Source organism: Trachurus trachurus (genome assembly GCF_905171665.1).
Source record: "Trachurus trachurus genome assembly, chromosome: 12".
Taxonomy (NCBI): domain Eukaryota; kingdom Metazoa; phylum Chordata; class Actinopteri; order Carangiformes; family Carangidae; genus Trachurus; species Trachurus trachurus.
The window spans coordinates 15,250,053-15,269,818 of record NC_139908.1 but is presented as its reverse complement, the minus strand read 5'-3'; the positions used below and the strand labels follow the sequence as shown (position 1 = coordinate 15,269,818).

The window sequence follows — 19,766 nt, the reverse complement described above, 5'->3', positions numbered from 1 at the left end:
GCATGTTGCTCCACGTATTTTTCTTTCCATCAACATCAAAGTGTTAACTCAGGAGTCAGACAGGGACAACAATTAGATCTTATGAACCTCCATCGTCTCCTGTTTTGAGAATACACCAAACCTGTCTGTTGAGAGTAAAATGGCAGCATAATGCTCATCTCCACCTAGGAAGATGTGGGGAAGTGTGAAGATCATTTATGAGTGGGTGGGGCAGATTCGGAAGAGACCAGACCGGTCTTATGGAAAAGTGAAGGACACAAGAAAGTCCTTAGTCCCAATTCAGCCAGAAGCATTTAAGCTTTTAGCATAAAGCAACCAGCCTCATCTGGATCTCTGTTGCAGCTTGTTACAGTGGAGCTTGAGGCCAGGACATGACAGTACAGGTCAAAGCAGAGCTTTGTTTCTGGTGCGACACCACAGCGACAGTCTTCTAAAGGCCCACGGCCATCATAGTGTACCTGTTGGAGGCTGTGCTAAGCCCCCTCCTCCTCTTCCTCCTCCTCTTCCATCTCTTCCACTAAGGCAGGGCCCCCACTGGGAGCTGGCCCTCCATGGCAGAGCTTGGCGGCTTTTCAAGCCGCTCCGCCCTTTGGCGCGTCAATTCCAGACCAAATTCCCCAGTCCCGGCATCTGCAGCTGGGCCAGAGCCTGCTGCTGGAGCTCCACTGCTCCACCAGGCTCTAACTTTAAACCTTCAGCAGTGGTCGCGCTGATGGCCCCTGTACCTTCCGTTGATATTTGTACTTCCACGTTGTCACCGTTCGGTTCATCCATGTCCTCCGGCTCCACTGAGCTGCGTTCAGGAGGCGTCTCCTCGCAGCTCATGGGCGAGACCAGCTTCTGGCGGTTGGCTAGCGGGACACCCGGGGCGCAGGTGGCACAGCGGTAGAGGTGAGCACAGGGCTGGGCCAAGCTAGAGGGGACAACTGCAGGGGATGGCAAAGACTGCAGAAGTGGGGTGGAAGCAAAATGTGTCCCCGGCGGATCTATGCATATGGAAGGGACAGTGCAGTGGCGGGAAGGGTTAAGGCGGTGGGAACGACCTCCTGCTGGACGGTCACAGCGCCGACCTTGCGGCAGACGCAAGCAGTCTTTACAGGACTGATAGGAGGGCTTCACTTTTAAAGGGTTTCCTGTGCTAGCACTGTCCTAAATGGAGCAAAGAGTGCAAGAAAATACAATATATGGTCAGTGGCATGCAGAATATTTAAAATGCATTTTATGTTTTTAACATGAACGCCATTTAAAAACATATAAATAAACACAACATGAAATCTCTCATATAATAAACTTAAAATCTATATTTTTTTCGACTCACGTCAAAAGCTGCAGGGCAGCTGCGCTTCGCAGCCAGGCGGTTGCTGTTGTTAGTGTTGAGGTTGGCGAGGCCCAACCTGCTCTCCTCCGTCCTCTCAGCCTCCTCTCCTGCTCTCTTCCCATCAGAATTTCCGGGCGTTTGAGCCAAAGCCGCCATCTCTGCTTCCTCTTTCTTTGCCTCTTCCTCATCCTCTTCTTCCAAAGTACTGAACTCGAGTCTCAGTCTCATGTCCTCCAGGGGGTCGAGACGTCCGCAGGTCTGGGCTGCGGTGCCCTCACCGGGCAGGGCTAAATGGGCCATGGGGAAACCCTCGTCCTCCAGGAGGGCGTCTCTCTCCACGTCCTCGATCTCAATGAAGACTCTCTCCATCCCCAGCAGAGGGGGTCCTCGCACCGGGGTGGAGGGCTCGCTGTCTAGTGCAGAGTCTGACAAACGCCTGAAGTAGTAATTATAGTTAAGAGAGTCAAGGGGCTCCATCTCCGGACCCATGCCCCTGCAGGGAGACGCCCCGCAGCCTCCCCAGGCCTCTTCCCCTCTGAGCCCTGGGGTCTCCTCCCCACCAGTACTGTGGCCGGAGGCTTGCAAATCATCGGACCCCTCCTCGTCTGTTTCAGGCCTCCATAGCTTGTTGTGACGCTGTTTGCTGTGCAGGCGCAATACACTTTTGTTAACACGTCACATAACACACATACACATAGAGCACGTCACAAAGAAGCTTTACAGTTTCATTTCCAGCAGCGTGTGCGTAATATCGAACTTCTTACCTAGCGTCCAGGATTCCCTCGTACTCCGCCAGCTGCCTCATGAAGCCGGCGTTTGGCTGAGCTATACTCCGCTTCTGCTTGACAAAGTTGTAGGCTTTCTCCAGAGACCAGCCGTACTCCTTCATTGCATAGGCAATAACTGTCGAGGCAGACCGACTCACCCCCATCTTACAGTGCACCAGGCACTTGGAGTTGTTCTTCCTGATGGACGGAGAGAAATTCATCACAATCTCATCTGATGATCTAGCTGCTGATCAGATTAGTAAACTAAATGTGATGATTTTCATGTAGCATGTTTTAACTTTAGATCCTCCATTTTTATTTGTACAAACATCCTTTTTTACTCCAGGTTAGCATGGTTAGACAGTTGCATAGCAACCACAGGGACTGCACCATTTCAGCTCTGTCTCCGTCTCTGTTACTGACACAACCCACAGCTGTGTCCTGCATTTGGGCAGGATAGAAATGTGTCCTGTGTGATCACGGCCTCAATACTCGTGAAGAACGCCTGGTGTGAGACGAGTTAAATTATGACGACGTCAACATGATGACTAACAACTCCATCTATAAACACCGAGGTGCAGTGGGAGCGTAGTTATGATGCACAGTCTCTGATCAGACACTCCTTATAATATATAACAACCTGTTTATAATCTGTATCATTTCTCCCACATATCTGTCAAATGCACTTAAAAAAAAGGCACTGGTTTTATTTTGATGCGTAGGTTCATTCACTCACTTGGCTTTGACGATAAAGTTGTAGGTGTCGTTCCAGTGGGCCAGCAGGTCGGTGGCGTCCTCGTCGTACACGCGGACGTTGTGGTATGAGAACATCCCTGGGAAGAAGTTGTCGATCTCTCTGGTGACATTCAGGATGTAACCCACTCTGAAACCAAAGAAACAATGCATCAGTTTTTCTTCTGCTTTAACTGAGAAGAGATGAATCACTGCTGCAGCAATTCAATTACTGACGGAAAGACATGCAGCGACACAGAAGTTTACCTTGAAAAAAGCAGAATCCAGTCTAAAATTTAGCAAACACTGTCTTTAAGACATGGCACATCTCACTTTAACCTTTTTGAGCTAAAATTTCAGTCAAAACTTTGGCTTGGATTTGTCTCTTCTTTCATAGTGTATAGGTCTTAGATATTAATATACATGTATAGCATTTATTTAGTCTTATACGAGATTTCAGCTTTTAGCTTTAAATCTGAAAAATGTGAGAGCGTGCATCAGCTCACCCACAGTCACGTAGTTCTTCCAGGTTTGAAGCGTTCCACTCTGAGCCCTACACAGGTAAAGACACAGTAACACTTGTTAAAATAATTGCTCAGATTTACTATTGAAAACTCAGTAAACTATATAGAGGAGGGAATAAACCATAGTGTGACACTTATTGAGTAAGGGCGTGTAATGAGGAAAATGACGTACTCACCAAGTACACATGGTCAAAGATAAGTGTGGCCTTGTCCATCTGACCCAGGATCAGAAGCATCTCGTTGTCTATAAACTCCTTGTACTCTTTGAGGTTACAGCTCATATGCTGCTCCAGCTCGTTACGGATCTAAGCATCAAAAACAACCCCCCCCCCAAAAAAAAAAAAAATTTGTGAAACTTTCCCCACACTGAAACAAACACTAATACTTTTGTTTTGTTCGCATCAGTGCACAATTCCATGGTAAATTTTTGGCAAGTCAGTACTTGTGTTTCCAAAGCTGTTTGGAAACCACTCTTACACAAACAGTGATATTGATATCCACCAGAATGTATCAGTTTCCAGTGCAGAGAACAGTATTATAGGCAGATCTTCATCATTGTTGATGTGTTACTTTGGCACATACCTCCTTGGACGTGATGTTCTCCAGGTCCTGAAACGTCATGATGTTGCGTAGCTTGGCTTTGATGAGACACTCTGTTCTCTCTCGTTCGGTCGGCCTGCACATAATCATAATCGCCCGGGAGTCAATACATCAGTGGTTTCTTCTGAATGAAAATTAGCATAACAGTGTAAAATGTTTCCACAAAGAAAAACAAAGAGCACAAAGAGAGAACAAAAAAGACAACAGTACGTGTCAAAAGGTTTGCTAATCTATTCCATGACTATGGTCGTACTCATGCCAGGACCTGTGGGTCCATTCACAACAAAACTTTGCCTCTGTCTCTTCCAGCACAAGAGATAATTGAATCAGATGTGGGTGTATTGTACTGTAGGTGAGTGCCTGACAACACAACACTACATCCTGGTGCTACTACATGTTGTTGTTGTTGCACTTGCAGCTCTGGGGTCTCACCGGTCAACAAACATGGTGGGCGAATCGGACCGCGTGGTCTCCAGATCGGTCATAGCGTTCCACTCATTGACGCAGCTCTGCTCTGAGGTGATGCAGCTCTCGTAGAAGGCCATCCATGTGAGAGCAATGCCCCCTGGGAAGTAGTTGAGCCGGCGTGACACCTCGCATGCTTTGTGGAGGACCTGCAAGGCAGACCTGTGGAAAGGGGGGGGGGTTTGACCACCAGAAATAATCAGCAGCAAGAACAAGCAACTTATTTAGTTGTAATTCTGATAAGTGACCAGCAGGTGGCGTGGAGCTCCCATAGAGAGGATGTTTTTGCTTTGAACAAATGGTGGCGACAGTAGTGAACAATGGGGCCAATAGTTACACTGCACCAGCAACGTCATCGCAGTGAGGAACATAGTAAATTAAAGGAGGAATGTCACCAAACCAAGAATATCATTATTGTAAATATTCAAACTATATTTAAATGAGATGGATGGTTGAGTCCGAACGCTCCTACTCACTTTAAACTAAGGACAGTTCAACTCTCAGTGACAATATTTTCCTTGTGCTTTCAGGGACAAGCTTAAGGGTGTCTTTTCACTCTGACTGTTAAGTCGACTTGATTTCCATTGACTACATCCACTGTTAGATTCATAAAGTCACTTACTTCAACATTGTTAAAATCTGCTTATGTCCATACACATCTACCCATAGGGACAATACGATACTGTATACAACATGCCATTGTGCCCAATGTGTATTTTGATACAAATAGAGTTGGCATCACAAATAATTTATTTTGTTCTGAAAAGTGTTCACACCAGGTTAACAAACACAACGCCTTGAAGTCTACACAGTAATTTCTCAGCCGTTTCGTGGAGCTGCTACTTGATCCCATAATTGAGCTAAATTTGGATAATCTCAGTGTTTAACTGTTCCTTCACCCTGCACACAAGCTTAAAATGGATCTCCGCGTCCCCATCAAATTAAAAAAAATGTACAAATTGTGATTTAGATTAACGCTAACTGTGGCACCTTACAGGAAAGAACATGTAGAAAAAGATTAGAGAAGTGTGAAACATGTCCTAAGGTACACATGCTCTTGATATGTGTAATTTAAGAATCTAAAAAAAAAAACACATTCCCCCAGTGTGGACAATGTATAAACCTCCCTGTGCTGAAACGATCTCACACACCACAAACACACAGCAGTAATCCCAGGTGAACATGAAGAGTTTCCTCACCACATGGCCTGCACGGATACAGGCTTGAAGACATGTGACCGCCCCGCTGTGTTCACGCTGAAGCCTCTGGTGAGGAAGAAGAGAAGGAGAAGAGGAAGAGGAGCAGGAGGAGCAGGAGGAGGAAGAGGAGAACGTGGATCAGTTTTGAGTCTGGAGGGAGATGGAGAGTGATGAGGGGCGATGTAAACACAGACTGGACGAGGCTGGTTCACTGGGACTATTCAGGCCACAAACCAGTGGAACATTCCTCCAGCGTACACGCACAGAGACAATGTTAACAGGTCAGCAAGAACGGCTCTCACAGGGGGAGAGAAAAAAAAAAGTGTAATTCACTCCTCTGCCACTAGTGGGCAGTAAAACCCACAGGGCAGAAAAACAACAACAACCAAACCTTCATATGTGATTTGTTTTACCAGCTGATTGACTGAACCTTACCCATCTCCGTCTAAATGGATGTTGGTGTCGCTCCACAGCGGCAGCACCATCCCAATGGAGCAGTTTTTACTGAGGGTGAGAAACATGAAAGGATTTAATAAGTCACATTCAGGTTAAAAAGAAAAACTGAATGTAAGGCGGTATAGGGAGAATAATCACCTGTCCTTGTCTGTGAAGTCCATTCCCAGGACGATATTTTCCTCTGTATCTTGATGGCCATTGGTGTAGATAACAACCATGTAGCGCACCCGGTCCGACCATCCACTCTCTAACCGTACCGCCTGTGCAACAAAAACCAGACACAATAGGAATCTTGTACTTCTGACTATCAGGGAATCACTCTTTAGAAATATAGTTTCAACTTGAAAATTATGAATTTTCTATGAATTTAATTAAATGAATGACTTATTATTTAATGAAGTGTCAGTATTATACAAACCAGTTTGATGCGATCTTCAGACCGGAGGATCTTAAACATGACCTGCAGGTGTTGAGGTAAATCACCTGAAAGGAAACCGTTAAGAAACTAGTTGAGTCAGAGTTCAGTGTCTCTTTTTCTGACATGTGCTTTAATCAAACAAACCACTTCGAGATGATTATCACAGCCTGGATGTGAAGACAATTGATTCCCACTGACCAGTGTACAGTAACTAAAACTTCCATTTCCAGATCGGATTTCACTATATATAGAAAAAATAACACTCCCCAATTGTAGAGAGACTCTTTTTTTTATGAATAAAAAACAAAACATAACGAAGGTCGGCTACAAACCAGTCATCTTTCACTGTGCATTCCTTGGATTTTTTTTTCCTTTTCCAAAGGGATGTTAACACTGTTGCTCACAAAGTTGGAATAAAAAAATAAAAAAAATCTTTCTCATTAAGTGACAATGTGATTTATTCTTGACAAAGTGTATATCTTCTCAAAACGTTATTGATCAATCTCTTCCAAACTGATCAAAGTGAAAATTAAACCATAATTAACCTTTATAATAGGAATAAAAAGAGGAATGTGTCTGAAAACAAAATTATTCCAACTTCATGAGCAACAGTGTATTTGGAGATTTATCTTAATGAAGACAAATCTAAACCCTGCAACCTGCCAGTGGTGTAAAGCTACAGAATTAGAGAGTTACAGCTCAGTAAAGATTTTGTCTTGGATTTGTCCTCAGACAACTTCAGACTCAACAGAGATGTCAGAGACTTTACAAACAGCGAGGATCTAAAAGAAATAATAAATAAACCTGATGGACTGTACTGAGCATGTAGTTTATTTTTAGATTGTTCAGGACTTTGTCAGACGGTAACATCACTTTGATGTGCGGACATGAAGCAGCAGTGTGATTGTGTAATATCACTTGGCTAAATCTGTTGGAGCTTGGCTGATATAAAAATTAAAAAACGACTAAAGTTCGGATGACACAGCACAAATATCTGCAGTAATTTAGACAATACAGGCGTCTGAGCTGGATGACGACATCAGCACTGTCCTAATTTGAAAACATATTGAGATATATAAAATCAGACATGATTTTTAAATGCATTTAAGTCAAAACAGTCTATATATTCATTTGAAATAGCTTGAAGCAAACTGTTCCTGGTTTGAAACTGTGGGTGTCTCTGGTGTTCAGCTGTGGGTCAGTTCAGGTCAGACCCAGTGAGGTAACAGTTGAGAATAAACACAGACAAGCCCACAGAGGGGAAAACGCCACCTCAGCTGACACAATTTTCCTTTTGTCTGGAGCTCATTTGTGCAGAGAACATGGGCAAAAAAAAAAAAAAAAAAAAAGAAAAGAAAAAAAGACACAAAGCTTCTTGTCTCTGTGTGGTTGCGCTGTGTTCCTACCTGCATGTTTGTGGTGGGTCGGGGTCTTTGGTCCTTGTGCGCTGCCGCCCTGCTGGAGGAAGAGGGCAGCTCCTTTGACCATGAAGAAGCTCTCGCTGAGGCTGGAGGAGGGAAAAAAGGAGAAAGGAAGAAAAAAGAACAGACTGAAGTCTCGACAAGATCAAACTCTGACAACTTCCTGACAGGTTACTCCCAGATTTAAGTCATAAACTGACAGGGAAACAGGGAAGAGGGCAAGAAATTGCAACCCCACATGATCAGTTCTCCTGAAGATCACACATACGTATATACCGGCTTTCATTTGTGCATACATGCTTTTTTTTTACACCAACAACTTCTTCTACATCCCCCTTTTTTTTCTTATGACATCAGAGGACGAACATTCAATGTATAAACTGAACTAAGAAATTCAAAATGTTAACAATCGCTTGAACTAAGAAAACTGTCCAGGTGCCGTTCTCCAAAGGCAACACACGCCTCATTTCCTCTTTTTTGGAAACAGATCCTCAACCCCTCATTTAAAACCTTACAACCTGAAATTAGAAGACAGAATCTTAAAAACATGAACAAAAGATGTACAAAGAGTTGGTAGATGAGATTATCTAGATCAAGCTGCAACTGAATCATCGTTGTCTGTGTAAATAAACTGCTAAATAAAAATAGTTTTTCATCTACAGTCTACAAAACAATAAGTCTGCAATTGATAATTCATCTTAATGTGACTTTCTTGATTGACTGACTCATTGTTCGGCCTGATCCAGCGACTTTTACTGCTTTGTGTTTTCACAGCGTGATGAACACAACTCCACCCGGGCTGGTTTGCTGACGGTTGATAAACTGTTCTTATGCCTCCATACTCTAAAATCTGCACTCTCCTGTCCTGCCTGCTGTCCCGCTGGATGCAGCAGCTCTGGGTCGTGACCTTGCAGCGAGCAGGAGGAGAGCCTTTAGTGTCTTTTCCTCACACGGGACAGGGTGCAGCTTTGTTTAACCACAGTCTCATTCTCCTCTCAACCAACACACACACCCTCACACACACACACATAGAGACAAAGCCTGGTATGACTGAGTGGGACCATCACAAGGCCTTTTGTTCCAGCTCCTCTGCTACGTGCCATCATTGTTTCTTTTCAAAAATTGACGCAAGACGACTGACGATTTTAAATTAGCTACAAAGCTGGATGTGCAGTGGAAACATGAAAGTGGCAAAAAATAACTTTCCCTGAACAAACTGGGGCTACGCTAGAGAAAAGGCATGAATATAATACAGAGAAACACTTCTAATCTCTTCTTTCACGCTGTTATATTAAACTAATCACTGGTCCAAGACGTCCCATACTGTCACTAAGTATTGATTTGCTCTCAAAATAAAAATCGACCCACTATAGACTTTTAAATCTCTGTGTGGGAACTTACATGCGACAGATCTCCCTCCGAGTCAGAGCGGCTTTATCCACGAAGTGAGGCAGCACCGTTAACATGGCTTTATGAGAAGGTTTCATGACCAGATGCATCCTGCTGGTTTCCTCTACTATTCACACTGTCCTCAGAAAAAAAAACCTTCTCATCTTCCCTTCATCCTCTACACCTGCAGCCTCCTCTAGCAGCAGATCCTTGTTTAACATCTCCTGTCATGCTCTCTTGTCTTGGCATGTCCCTCCTCTCCTCCTCCCACAGCTCTCTCTCTCTCTCTCTCTCTCTCTAGCTTTCCGACCCGTTCCTCAAATTCTCCTCGTCTGCGTTCGTTTCTGCTCTTCTTCAGCAACCGACACCACTCCCCCCACCTTCTCCTGCAACGCTCCTCCTGCTACAATGCCATCATTCATGCGAGTGCTGGGAGGCGGTGGAAGCGCTACTTGGCGTCGGCCTCAAGTTTGACATGCAGAATCCTAAATTAAGACTCCACACTGATGATGAATCACCGAGCCACAGAAACATGTTACTCATTGAGTCGGACAAAGCATGACATGACTGTTTCAACTGCAAGTGACCCACCCACACACACACACACACACACACATGCACACACACACGCACGCACACACATACACAGTGAGCACAATGACAGAGCCTGTGCCAGAGCTCTGCTGACACAAATCATAGCCACTGTGACGTCTCGTTGATGAAAGAAACGCTATGTGAATGAGCAGGATCAGGTGTTGATGTGCTCTTTGTTATGTAACCGAGGAGAGGAAGCATTTAAAAAAAAAAAAGAAAAAAAAGAAAGTCTGTCACATTAATCAGCAGCTTTTTCTCCTTGACAACAGTGAGAAACTAAGGGCCATTAGAGACAATAGACTGATGCTGTACGGCCCCTTGGAGAGCCTGATTCGCTGACATCACTGAATCTTCAGGACCGACGAGGACGAGACGAGCAGCTCATCACGGGCCAAAAGAGTTTTTAATCATCGAGGCGGCGCGGTCCTTTGACGGTGAAATAAGGCTGGATACATACGTTTCAGAACCACTGTGAATGCACCAAAAAGGTCAACGCAGAGGCAGCGTTGAATCAGTCCTCAGTAAGTTGTGCACTGTTAAAACCTTGTTCCCACTAGAGAGCCAATTACATGCAACTGTGCTGCAGAAACACCAACAAATAATACACAATATATCAGCAGCAGCCGCTAAGATGAAACTATTGAAATATTTGTAAGCAGTGTACAGGATGCCATCCTTGCATTAGCTATGAGGATGTTTATCTGCACTGTTTAAGCCCATTGATCATTGGAACATAACTTAATTGATACATTATTTAGTTACAAGCTGATAAATCCAGCTTCCTCACACTCAGTAAAAATAACTCAACATTTGTTCTGCTGTATTTCTGTTGTTGGACATGAAACTATATTTTTCACAACCACGAACTGCTCCTAAATACTATTAACCTTTTTTTTTTACCCATTTGTGTCTTGTATTCTAGTTTCCCAGGTGACTTAACGTTATGTAAATTAATGTGTTAATGTAGATGAACACAGAACCCAAAGGACACCAAGCATGTGGAGTTTAAGAGTTTTAAATAAATCAACCTGGAGGGTTAATTTCAGCCTTAAGCTGCACTAAAATATAATTTCGTTTTATACTTTTTCACTTTTTCACTTTTTCACACGAAGTGCGAAAAGCTGGATTAACAAAAATACAGAAATAACATGGAAACATACAGAAAACTGTGTTGTTAAGGTAATATTCTGACCCAAGCTGGTTCCAGTCATGCTACTTTCACACATAATACCTGTGGGGATTTCTCACAGTTGCTACTACAAATTCATCCAATGTCAGCGGGACGATCAGGACCGCTGACCACACAGAGTACAACGAATTAGTGTTTCCGCGTCTTCGTCTCTACAGAACAGTGAGATTTCTTACCTCTGATTATTTTTCCGGTCATCGTCGCTTCCAAAGTCCTGAAAGACAAAAACAAAGCGATTTTAAACGACTGACACATAATGTGTGAGGACACCGTGTTAAGATATTTTACATTTTCTGTCAGCACTTTAAACACCTTTCTCTCTTGTAGCTGAAGTCCAGCTGAATTATTCTGTTGCTTTGTACATTTCAAACTGATGTTCAAGCTTTAGGGACAGTACTGTAGCACCAAGACTGAGTCAAATAGAAACAAAGTAGTCCGACGCCATCTGCTGGCCCTCTGCATCTCTGCCAGTGTTGTGATCTCTGCTCTGAACATCCCATAAATCCGTCAGCTGAATCATTAGGACACCTTCAAACAGCACGAGTTCGCCAAAACAACACATCCAAACATCACACCCATCCACTTGTTTTTTCTTCCTGCAGCTCTGGCCGACTCTCGCAGAACAGTGAGAAGAAAAGTGATATTAAAAACCCACTTATCATCAAAGGAGGAATGTCACTGCTTATTTTTGTGCCTGGGCTCAGCCGGGCCTACTTATGAAGCACATAATCCACTTTCCTATAACTAGAAACTGGAGCACTAACCCTGATGTTATGATTTCACTGGGATGTCAAATCTGGCACTGCTCCATATTTGAATGTTGACTTTGTGGCTGCTAAGATGTGGTTTCTCAGATGTGGTTCTGTTTTCGTTGTCAGGAGCATGAACATGACTCCGGTTTGAGTTACAACTTATTACTGTTTGTCTAATGATGTCAAAACATATGCAGATGATCAACGTTTATACATTCAATTGCTTCCTGTTTCGCTACAGATACAAATAGCTAGGCTTTAACTTCTGGATGAGCACGTGAGGTGACACACCTCTGCATCTCATACGTGCACCTCAGTGGCATCACTCATTCTGCAAAGTTTTTCGATGAACATTTGACCTTCCTGTCCTAGGGTGCATTGTTGATTATGGAAAAAAAAAAATTGGTGGCATTTCCCTTTAAAGTCTCCTTCCCAACCTTCAGGCTGCATTAGAGCCAATAAAAGCTCCAGTAACAAGGAGGGAGGACAACCTGAGTGCAACGCAGCAAATGTTTGTGCAGCAGCAAAATGAGCACTTTGTTCTGACAGCTAAACCCCTCCACCACAACCTCCTCCTCCTCCTCCTCCTCCTCCTCCTCCTCCTCCTCCCCCCACTGCCTCCCACCTCCTCATCCACCGACCCCCCGCTGCAGGATTTTGTTTACAAATCCGCTGCCACAGTGCGACCACAAACAAGTCCCCTGCTGGAAACAGTGCGACAATAGGTGAAGTTTTTTTTTATAAATGCATGCAAGCGGCGGCGGAAGTAGGGTTAACAACCCTTCCCCGCAGGATATCCAAACACCACCCAGGTTGTAGTTAGTGATAACAGGCTCACGCCAGGCGCGTTTCTCGGCGTTTCCTCCTCACACACACACACACACACACACACACACACACTCACACACTCACTCACACAAAGACCGAGCCCCGGCTTTTCCACTCACCTCCCCCGCACTGCTGTTGGTCGTGCTGGCCGAGGATGCTGCACTAGGTGTGGGAGAGCGCTGCAGAGTCACCAGGGCCATGGTCGCGGTTGGGGCAGCAGCAGCAGCAGCAGGAGGAGGAGGAGGAGGAGGAGGAGAAGGGAGGAGGAGGAGGAGGAGGAGGAGGAGGAGGAGGATGTGAGAAGATGCGCCGCTGAGATTGTCTCTGTCACCGGGGAGAAAATGCCTAGTCAGACTCTCATCCAGCAGCAGCAGCAGCAGCAGCAGCACCTGACTCCTCCTGAGCAGCCCCGGCGGTGCTCCCAGTCCCTTCCCTTTCGGTCCGCCGGCGGCTCCGTGCGTCCTCTGCGCCCGGTCGCCGGAGTCCTCATGAGCGGGAAGTCGTGAGTGGTATTTTCCTCCGTTTGTAGCGAGCCAGCAGCGACGACGGAGCCCGAGATTTCATCGCCGGTGCGCAAGACAAGACAGACAAACAACAAAACACGGTGCAGGTTGCAAAGCGGGGCAGAAATGACATGCAGCTCCGTCGGCGGCCGCTGATTGGCTGGCCTAGTTCGCGTGTGCGCTGTCATTGGGCCAATGTTGTCAAGGTGACTGGCCAGACTAAGAACTCCCAAATACAAATGTGGATCAAATATTCTGCTCGTGTTATGAAACATAACAATTACCATCGATTTTCTCTATCGAGCAACCTGCTGATTATTATTATGGGTTAACTGTTTGGTCACCAAAACCTGACACCAAGAAAATTATATAAAAAATAACGTCATAATTTCCCACAGTCCAAGATGATGTCATGTTTTGTTCAAATGTTCAGACCCCTTCACATAGGCCTAACGAAAACAAGGCTGCTATATAAACCTTAATGAATAACAGTCAATTAACTTCATGCCAATCTAATGCTGTGGCTATTGGTTATTTTAATTATTGATTAATCTTCAGATTAATAATTAATAATCAACTCACATTTCAAAACCAAAATATGTTAAGTTTAGTGTCATTTAGATCAATACAAAGAATCAAGTGCTCACATTTGATATGGTGAAGAAACACATTTTGTGATTTTATTATTTGTGATGAATCACATAATGATTATTTGATTTACTTTTTGTAGATAAATTAATCAACTAGCCTAATGATTGTAAGTTTACCCTAGATTGATCAAGAGCCACAACAACAGACTCGTCTCTCCTGAGCCAATGACAATACAAAGATACACTGACAAAATAAAATAAAGCCTAAAGCAGATTAAATTATTTTATTGGACCAAAGGTGCAAGGCTGCATACAATAAATAAATAAAATAAGTCATATGTAAACTTAATGAAATAAAATCCTCAGTCTCTTGCAGGTGGTTTAAAAATGTGTAGCTCTGAGCAGAGTCTGGCCTGTGCATCATCATTTTCCAAAATGTCCCTGTGTTGGTTCTCATGGCCTGAATGGAAGAGAGGATAAACAAACCAGCCCAGGCACAAGTGTGCTTCCGCTCTCATTAGACATGGGCAGTAGGCCTACCCTCAATTATCACTCCCTGCCTGTAATGAGATTGTCCCCTGCTGCTCTTCACCCATCATCGCTCAGATGATTCGGTCCATAGTTAAAGAGACAACTGCGGCATCTGCAGCATCCTGGGAGGCGAACGAATATTCAGCCTTTTCAGTCTTTTTCAGTCTTTGTCATTCCTCCTGGTCGATCTAACCGTAGTCAGGGCAGGGTGCTGAAGTGTTTGCCTGGCTGGTTGTGGTGGTCGCTTCCCCTCCTCCGGCCTCCTGGTCAAACGTGGACTCCTGCAGACTCCTGCCTAACGTCTCAATGGGCAGCAACATTGATGCAACGGCGGCCAGGAGACTAATAACCAAGTAGACGGACAGGGTCACATCCACTGATGCTCTGAGCAGCACCTACAACCCAAACACAGACACTGAGGAACCTGACACAAAAAGAGAGTCTCATACAGGAAGCAGTACAGGTAGCATTGCTAAAATGCTAGAATCTACACTTACAGATTAAGAAGCAAAATGTAAAACATGAACATAAACTAGCTACATATAATCTATAATTTCACACCATTTCAGGTCAAAATGTCATCTTCTCATTACATATTACCTTTAAAAGGCCATGGTAAGATTTGTACAAAATTTGCAGTGAATCTTTTGTGGTTTGTGAATCATGTTTTTTTTTTTAGTCTTCTGACCATTGTCTCAACATCAGAAAATCAAACTTGGAAATATAAAATAGTGTGTTCACATCGAATTGGATAAAACAGAATAGGTAAAAACTGAAAATATTAGAAAATCTTTTGAAGAAAGGTACTTCCAATTTATATAAGCTTCTCCTCCGGCTGACACCTACTGTATGCTTTAGGTTTAGGTGTTTTTTTTTTCAGATTTGAGAAAGTTTCTATGCAAAGCACCAACAGACATGGCCGCTCCTCCTTACCTGTGCAACAAACGGGGTGATCAGGGCACCCACCCTGCTCATCGCACTGGACGCCCCCATCGCTGAGGCCCGGTTTTCTGTGGGATACACCTGATGACAAAAAAGGAAAAGGATTTATATACATATGTGAGCAAACATGTTGATGTGAAAAGTGCTGAAAAGGTGTGGAGACCGACCTCTGGGGTGTAGACAAAAACAACTTGGAACCCTCCAGAGATGAAGGCTCTGGCGATAAAGATGAAGACCATGAGAGTTGTCCTGCGAACAAAGAGAGAAACACGGAGATTGATTTAATGAGCTGCTTTTGGTCCAATAGGACAAAATAAAAACATGCAGTGTCAAACCTACCTGCCAACACAAGCGTATGCAGGCACAATGGACAGAGAAAACACAAAGAAACACAACGCCATGCTCTTCTTCCTGCCAATATACTCAACTCCCAGAAGCACAATTAAAATACCTGAAACAAATATGGAAAACAAACAGTAAACATACAAAGAGGATAAACACTCCTTAAAACAACATATATACTATGTGTGTCTGCCTCTCCTTAGGCTACATGCTGCAGGCCTGGATGGTGATGTAGCACATCAACATGGCTGAAACACTTTAAGTCTTTTCTTCATTACATTTCTGAATATAAGAGTTAAGCAGGTCTTGAGTTTCTATGTTGTAACAGTATGATTTGAGGATAATGAAGAAATGAGGAAGCACCCTGTGTGGAGGGGCTTAACACCGTTCTTGGCCTCAGCATCATTAAATGACATTATATTTCTAATTTACACCCCACAGCTTCCAGGAGATGCTAATAGGCGGCATTTCACCTGGGAATTCAGCCAAGGTCGTCCATAAAAGGGCTTTGTAGTCATCTGACGTCAGATATTTGCATTCCAGACTACAGCTTGGCTCAATCTTGGCGCCTTGGGTCGCTACGAGGAAGGAGGGCAGTTTTATTTCAGCGTTTGCTCAGATTACAACAGAGGGTTAAAAGAGGATCAACCTGGATCAGCTGTTTCTCACCGCCACACGAATCTTGGCTCTGCAACATCTCCGTTGTCAGCAGCACCACCCCGTAGTACGCAAAGGCATTCGCAAACCTTCAGATAAAATAATAGATAATAAATACATCACTTAAGAAACAAAGTACGGAGAAATTAAAGTATTAAATGGCTGACTATACAAAGTAATATCTCGATTATCTTGTTTGGTGCTCTACAAAACTAGCCATTCATTTCATAATACTCGCTGAGCTTTGCTGTGTGTTAAAGTAATTTGAACTAAGTTTTATTCAAGGATGTGTACAACTGAAGAACAAAAGTCTTAACAGGCAAAATGATAACAATAACTACCTCTGATAAGGACAAAGAGTGTTGTGTCACTTGAACTCACCATATAAACCACAGAAGAACAGTTGTCTTCCAGTATTGAGCAGCAAAGAGATCTTTGATCCGTCCTTGGACTTTCTGTAAAATATAAAAATACAATCATCATCACCAATGAAGCATTGGATCTGATCTCTCTGTGCTCTGTAAAACATCTTCAAACTTACCTGTTGATAAGCAATCAATACTCCTTGAGGCACACTTTTGCCATTGTCTTTGGCGATGCGTTGTAAAGTCCTCATGGCCTTTTCTCTTCTTCCCATCAGCACATCAAAACGAGGACTTTCAGGCAGCCACTGTGTGAAACAGGGAGTTCAGCTGAGAGTTTGAATCCACCTGGTTTTATTTCAGGGATCTCTATTAAACCATACGTACAAAGCAGAAGCAGATAAAGATCGCCATCGGTAGAGTGGACAGGCCGAGCAGCCACCTCCAGCCCAGAGTGGGCATTACCCACAGGGCCAGGAGAACCTCGAACACAGAGCCAATCGCCCAGAAAGCCTGACGCACATGAACACATCAGTCAGGTTAAAAGATTAAATGCTGCAGTACAGTCGAGGAGTCGCACTTCAATAACAAAATTACCACAGTACCGATATCAGCATGACGCAGATGCCTCTCGCCTTCACTGGGAGGAATTCAGAGTAAAGAGTCACCCTAAACAGAGACAGAGTATTTGTCGTTGTTACAAGTCATTAAGGAGTCATTAGACATCGCTTCATGTAAAAGAAGAAAGCAGAACTTACGACTGAGGAGCTCCTCCGATGCCGAAGCCTACGAGGCCCCGCAGGACCAAGAGCCAGCCGTACACCGGAGCAAAGGCACTCAACAGGCCGTAGTACAGAGTCCAGAACATACAAATGGTCAGACCCTGTTTACCACAAAACACACAAGTTAAAAATGAAATATTGTGTCTAAAATAAATACAATATATATGAAAAATCTGGATATTTTAAAAAACCTCACAATTCTTCTGCCATACTTGTCGGACACATTCCCCCACACAGGTGAGCTGATCCCCATCCCGATGAACACCACCTGAGGCAAAAACAGGCAAAGGCAGCTGAGAACAAACGTTTACACACACACACAAAATAAACCAACAAGCTTTAAGCTGTAGATTAAGACCAAACAGGACTTTACCGATGTTATGAGAGCCACCTGGTAGCCGGGCAGCCTCCACTCACAGTGCAGCTGAGGGCCTAAGATGCTGAGGATCATCATCTCCATGGCGTCTGCGACCTGCACGTTCAGAGAGACGGGACGAGGAGGCGCCGCGTCAGAGAGCACAGCTACTTGTGATAAGAGAGAGAAGACGTGTCCATGTGTTTTAAGAGTCTCACCCATGACAGTCCTGTGAGGAGAGACATCTTCCACTGGAACTTTCCAAAACCCATGGCCTCCAGAGCCTCCTCCACTGTAAAGGTTTCTGTAACATGGAGGCAGACAGTGTAAGGTCACGCTCACCTGTAAAGTATACAGGATCTCTTGAAAAGCAAAACAACTACAGGCCTATGCAACAATGTTTGGCACCATACAAGATTAGCAGATGTCAAAAAAGTAACAGTGCTAGGAGCTGATGTGTGACCCCAGCTGTCAAGACAACTTAAGTTGACTCACATTTGGGGTGTATGGACTTCAGTATTTTCATATTATACTATTTATACTTTCATAAAGATATTTTTTATTTATTTTATTCTACTGCTCTTTCCATTTTTGTTATCTTCTAAAAAAATAGACAGTACTATATAGACAGTACTATATACACATACAGTATAGGCCTATTACATGTATTGTTTTAGAGCACTGCTCCAATGTTGATTCATCACCAACAATGACAACAGCATGAACTGATTTTATTTTCCATTCACTTTAAATGAAATAAAAACTGTATTAAGTAGGCTACAACTGATGGTGTTGTACAAACCTTCGCCCCTAGAGTTAGATCCATCTCCTGTGGATGTGGACTGACCGGTCACTGAGGGGACTCTCGTTGAGGATATAGTGCAGATCTCATTGTCTGTGGCCTGAGACTCATCGCTGGGACTAACCAAATCTGTCCTGCTGCTGCTAAATGTCAGCACACAGGAAGGAGACATCAAGGTGTTATTATTCAGCAGGAGAAATAAGTCACCGTTTTTCTCACCATAATTTTGCCTTAGAGGGAATCATACGCCGTCTGACAACAGTCTAGTTAATATGCAAAAACAGTAGGATTGGAGTTACTACAACAACAGAGGGAATACGGAATAAAAACGCGAGTTTGTTTGTTTTACCTTAGGTCCGGGTTCTTAAATCGCCTGTAGATGATCTGAGATGGTTTCCTCCAAAAGTCCATGTCAGCCGTTGCAGAGAAAACTGGGAGGCTCGTCTCACTACACACTGCCGCCGTGTTGTTGTCAAACCTGTTGCAACAACTCGGCTTAAACCCGCCCCGAGAGCATACCTGAGGGAGACACCCAATCACAGAACAATACCTGCAGACGGGAGGAGGGAGGGGCCACAGGTGGACACAAGGCTGGGCTATTTCAGGCGTGAATGGCTGGGAAGTGGTTTTGTTTTTAGGTTAGGTTACAAAGGTCATTCACACCTAATTCTCATGGGTGGAGTCGGTGCAGTCTTGATAGAGAGTTAAGATGACATATTTCAGTCTTACATATCCACATCCATAATCATTTTTTAAGGTTGATTTACAATATTTTGTCTTTATTATGAATAATTAAATTATAAATAAATAAAAGCAGAAAAAAACTGACTGTAATAATCTAGTCCCATTGTCCATAGCTACATTTCTGGCAGATGTTCATATCTATTTACTATTTCGAGCAACCACAAATAATGTGTGTTTCTGTAACCACATGGAGATTGTATAGGATAAAAAATTAAACACTGCTCACAGCTACATTTTTTTAGCCCACATGTAGGCTACATGTGAAGCAGCTTTGTGGATACAGGCAGGTGAGTAAGTGTTGTAGCCTGGAGCTGACGGCAGGCTGTGCTCTCATACTGCTGCTGCTGCTGCTGCTGCTTGGTGTCATGTGTTCCAGCTGTTGTTACAGTTGTGTACAGGTTCATGCTCACAAAGGTGGTTTCACTGCTGAGCCCTCATGAGTGAAATGATTTACATTAAGATGAGGCCAAAATACAGTGACTCGACATTACCCCCTGTATCTCA

General features: G+C 43.9%; 2 protein-coding genes across 2 annotated transcripts; both read right to left on the bottom strand.

Moving 5' to 3' along the window:
- Positions 1-597: 597 nt before the first annotated feature.
- Positions 598-12,852, bottom strand: ssh1b (slingshot protein phosphatase 1b; the record flags this gene model as incomplete). Its single annotated transcript, XM_083982836.1, has 15 exons — positions 598-1,149; positions 1,319-1,961; positions 2,083-2,283; positions 2,822-2,968; positions 3,324-3,370; positions 3,518-3,646; positions 3,924-4,017; positions 4,374-4,568; positions 5,606-5,671; positions 6,041-6,109; positions 6,200-6,321; positions 6,480-6,544; positions 7,886-7,986; positions 11,249-11,286; positions 12,772-12,852. 15 exons carry the CDS (start codon positions 12,850-12,852, stop codon positions 598-600), a joined length of 2,550 nt encoding a protein of 849 aa, XP_083838962.1.
- A 1,612-nt stretch (positions 12,853-14,464) lies between these two features.
- LOC310995093 (synaptic vesicle 2-related protein-like) lies at positions 14,465-19,666 on the bottom strand (the record flags this gene model as incomplete). Its single annotated transcript, XM_083984022.1, has 17 exons — positions 14,465-14,671; positions 15,210-15,299; positions 15,386-15,467; positions 15,558-15,669; positions 16,034-16,138; positions 16,230-16,306; positions 16,599-16,672; positions 16,759-16,887; positions 16,967-17,092; positions 17,185-17,248; positions 17,338-17,462; positions 17,558-17,629; positions 17,735-17,833; positions 17,935-18,020; positions 18,519-18,661; positions 18,868-19,037; positions 19,544-19,666. The coding sequence occupies 17 exons, from the start codon at positions 19,664-19,666 to the stop codon at positions 14,465-14,467; spliced, it is 1,884 nt and encodes a 627-aa protein (XP_083840148.1).
- Between the last annotated feature and the right edge of the window lie 100 nt (positions 19,667-19,766).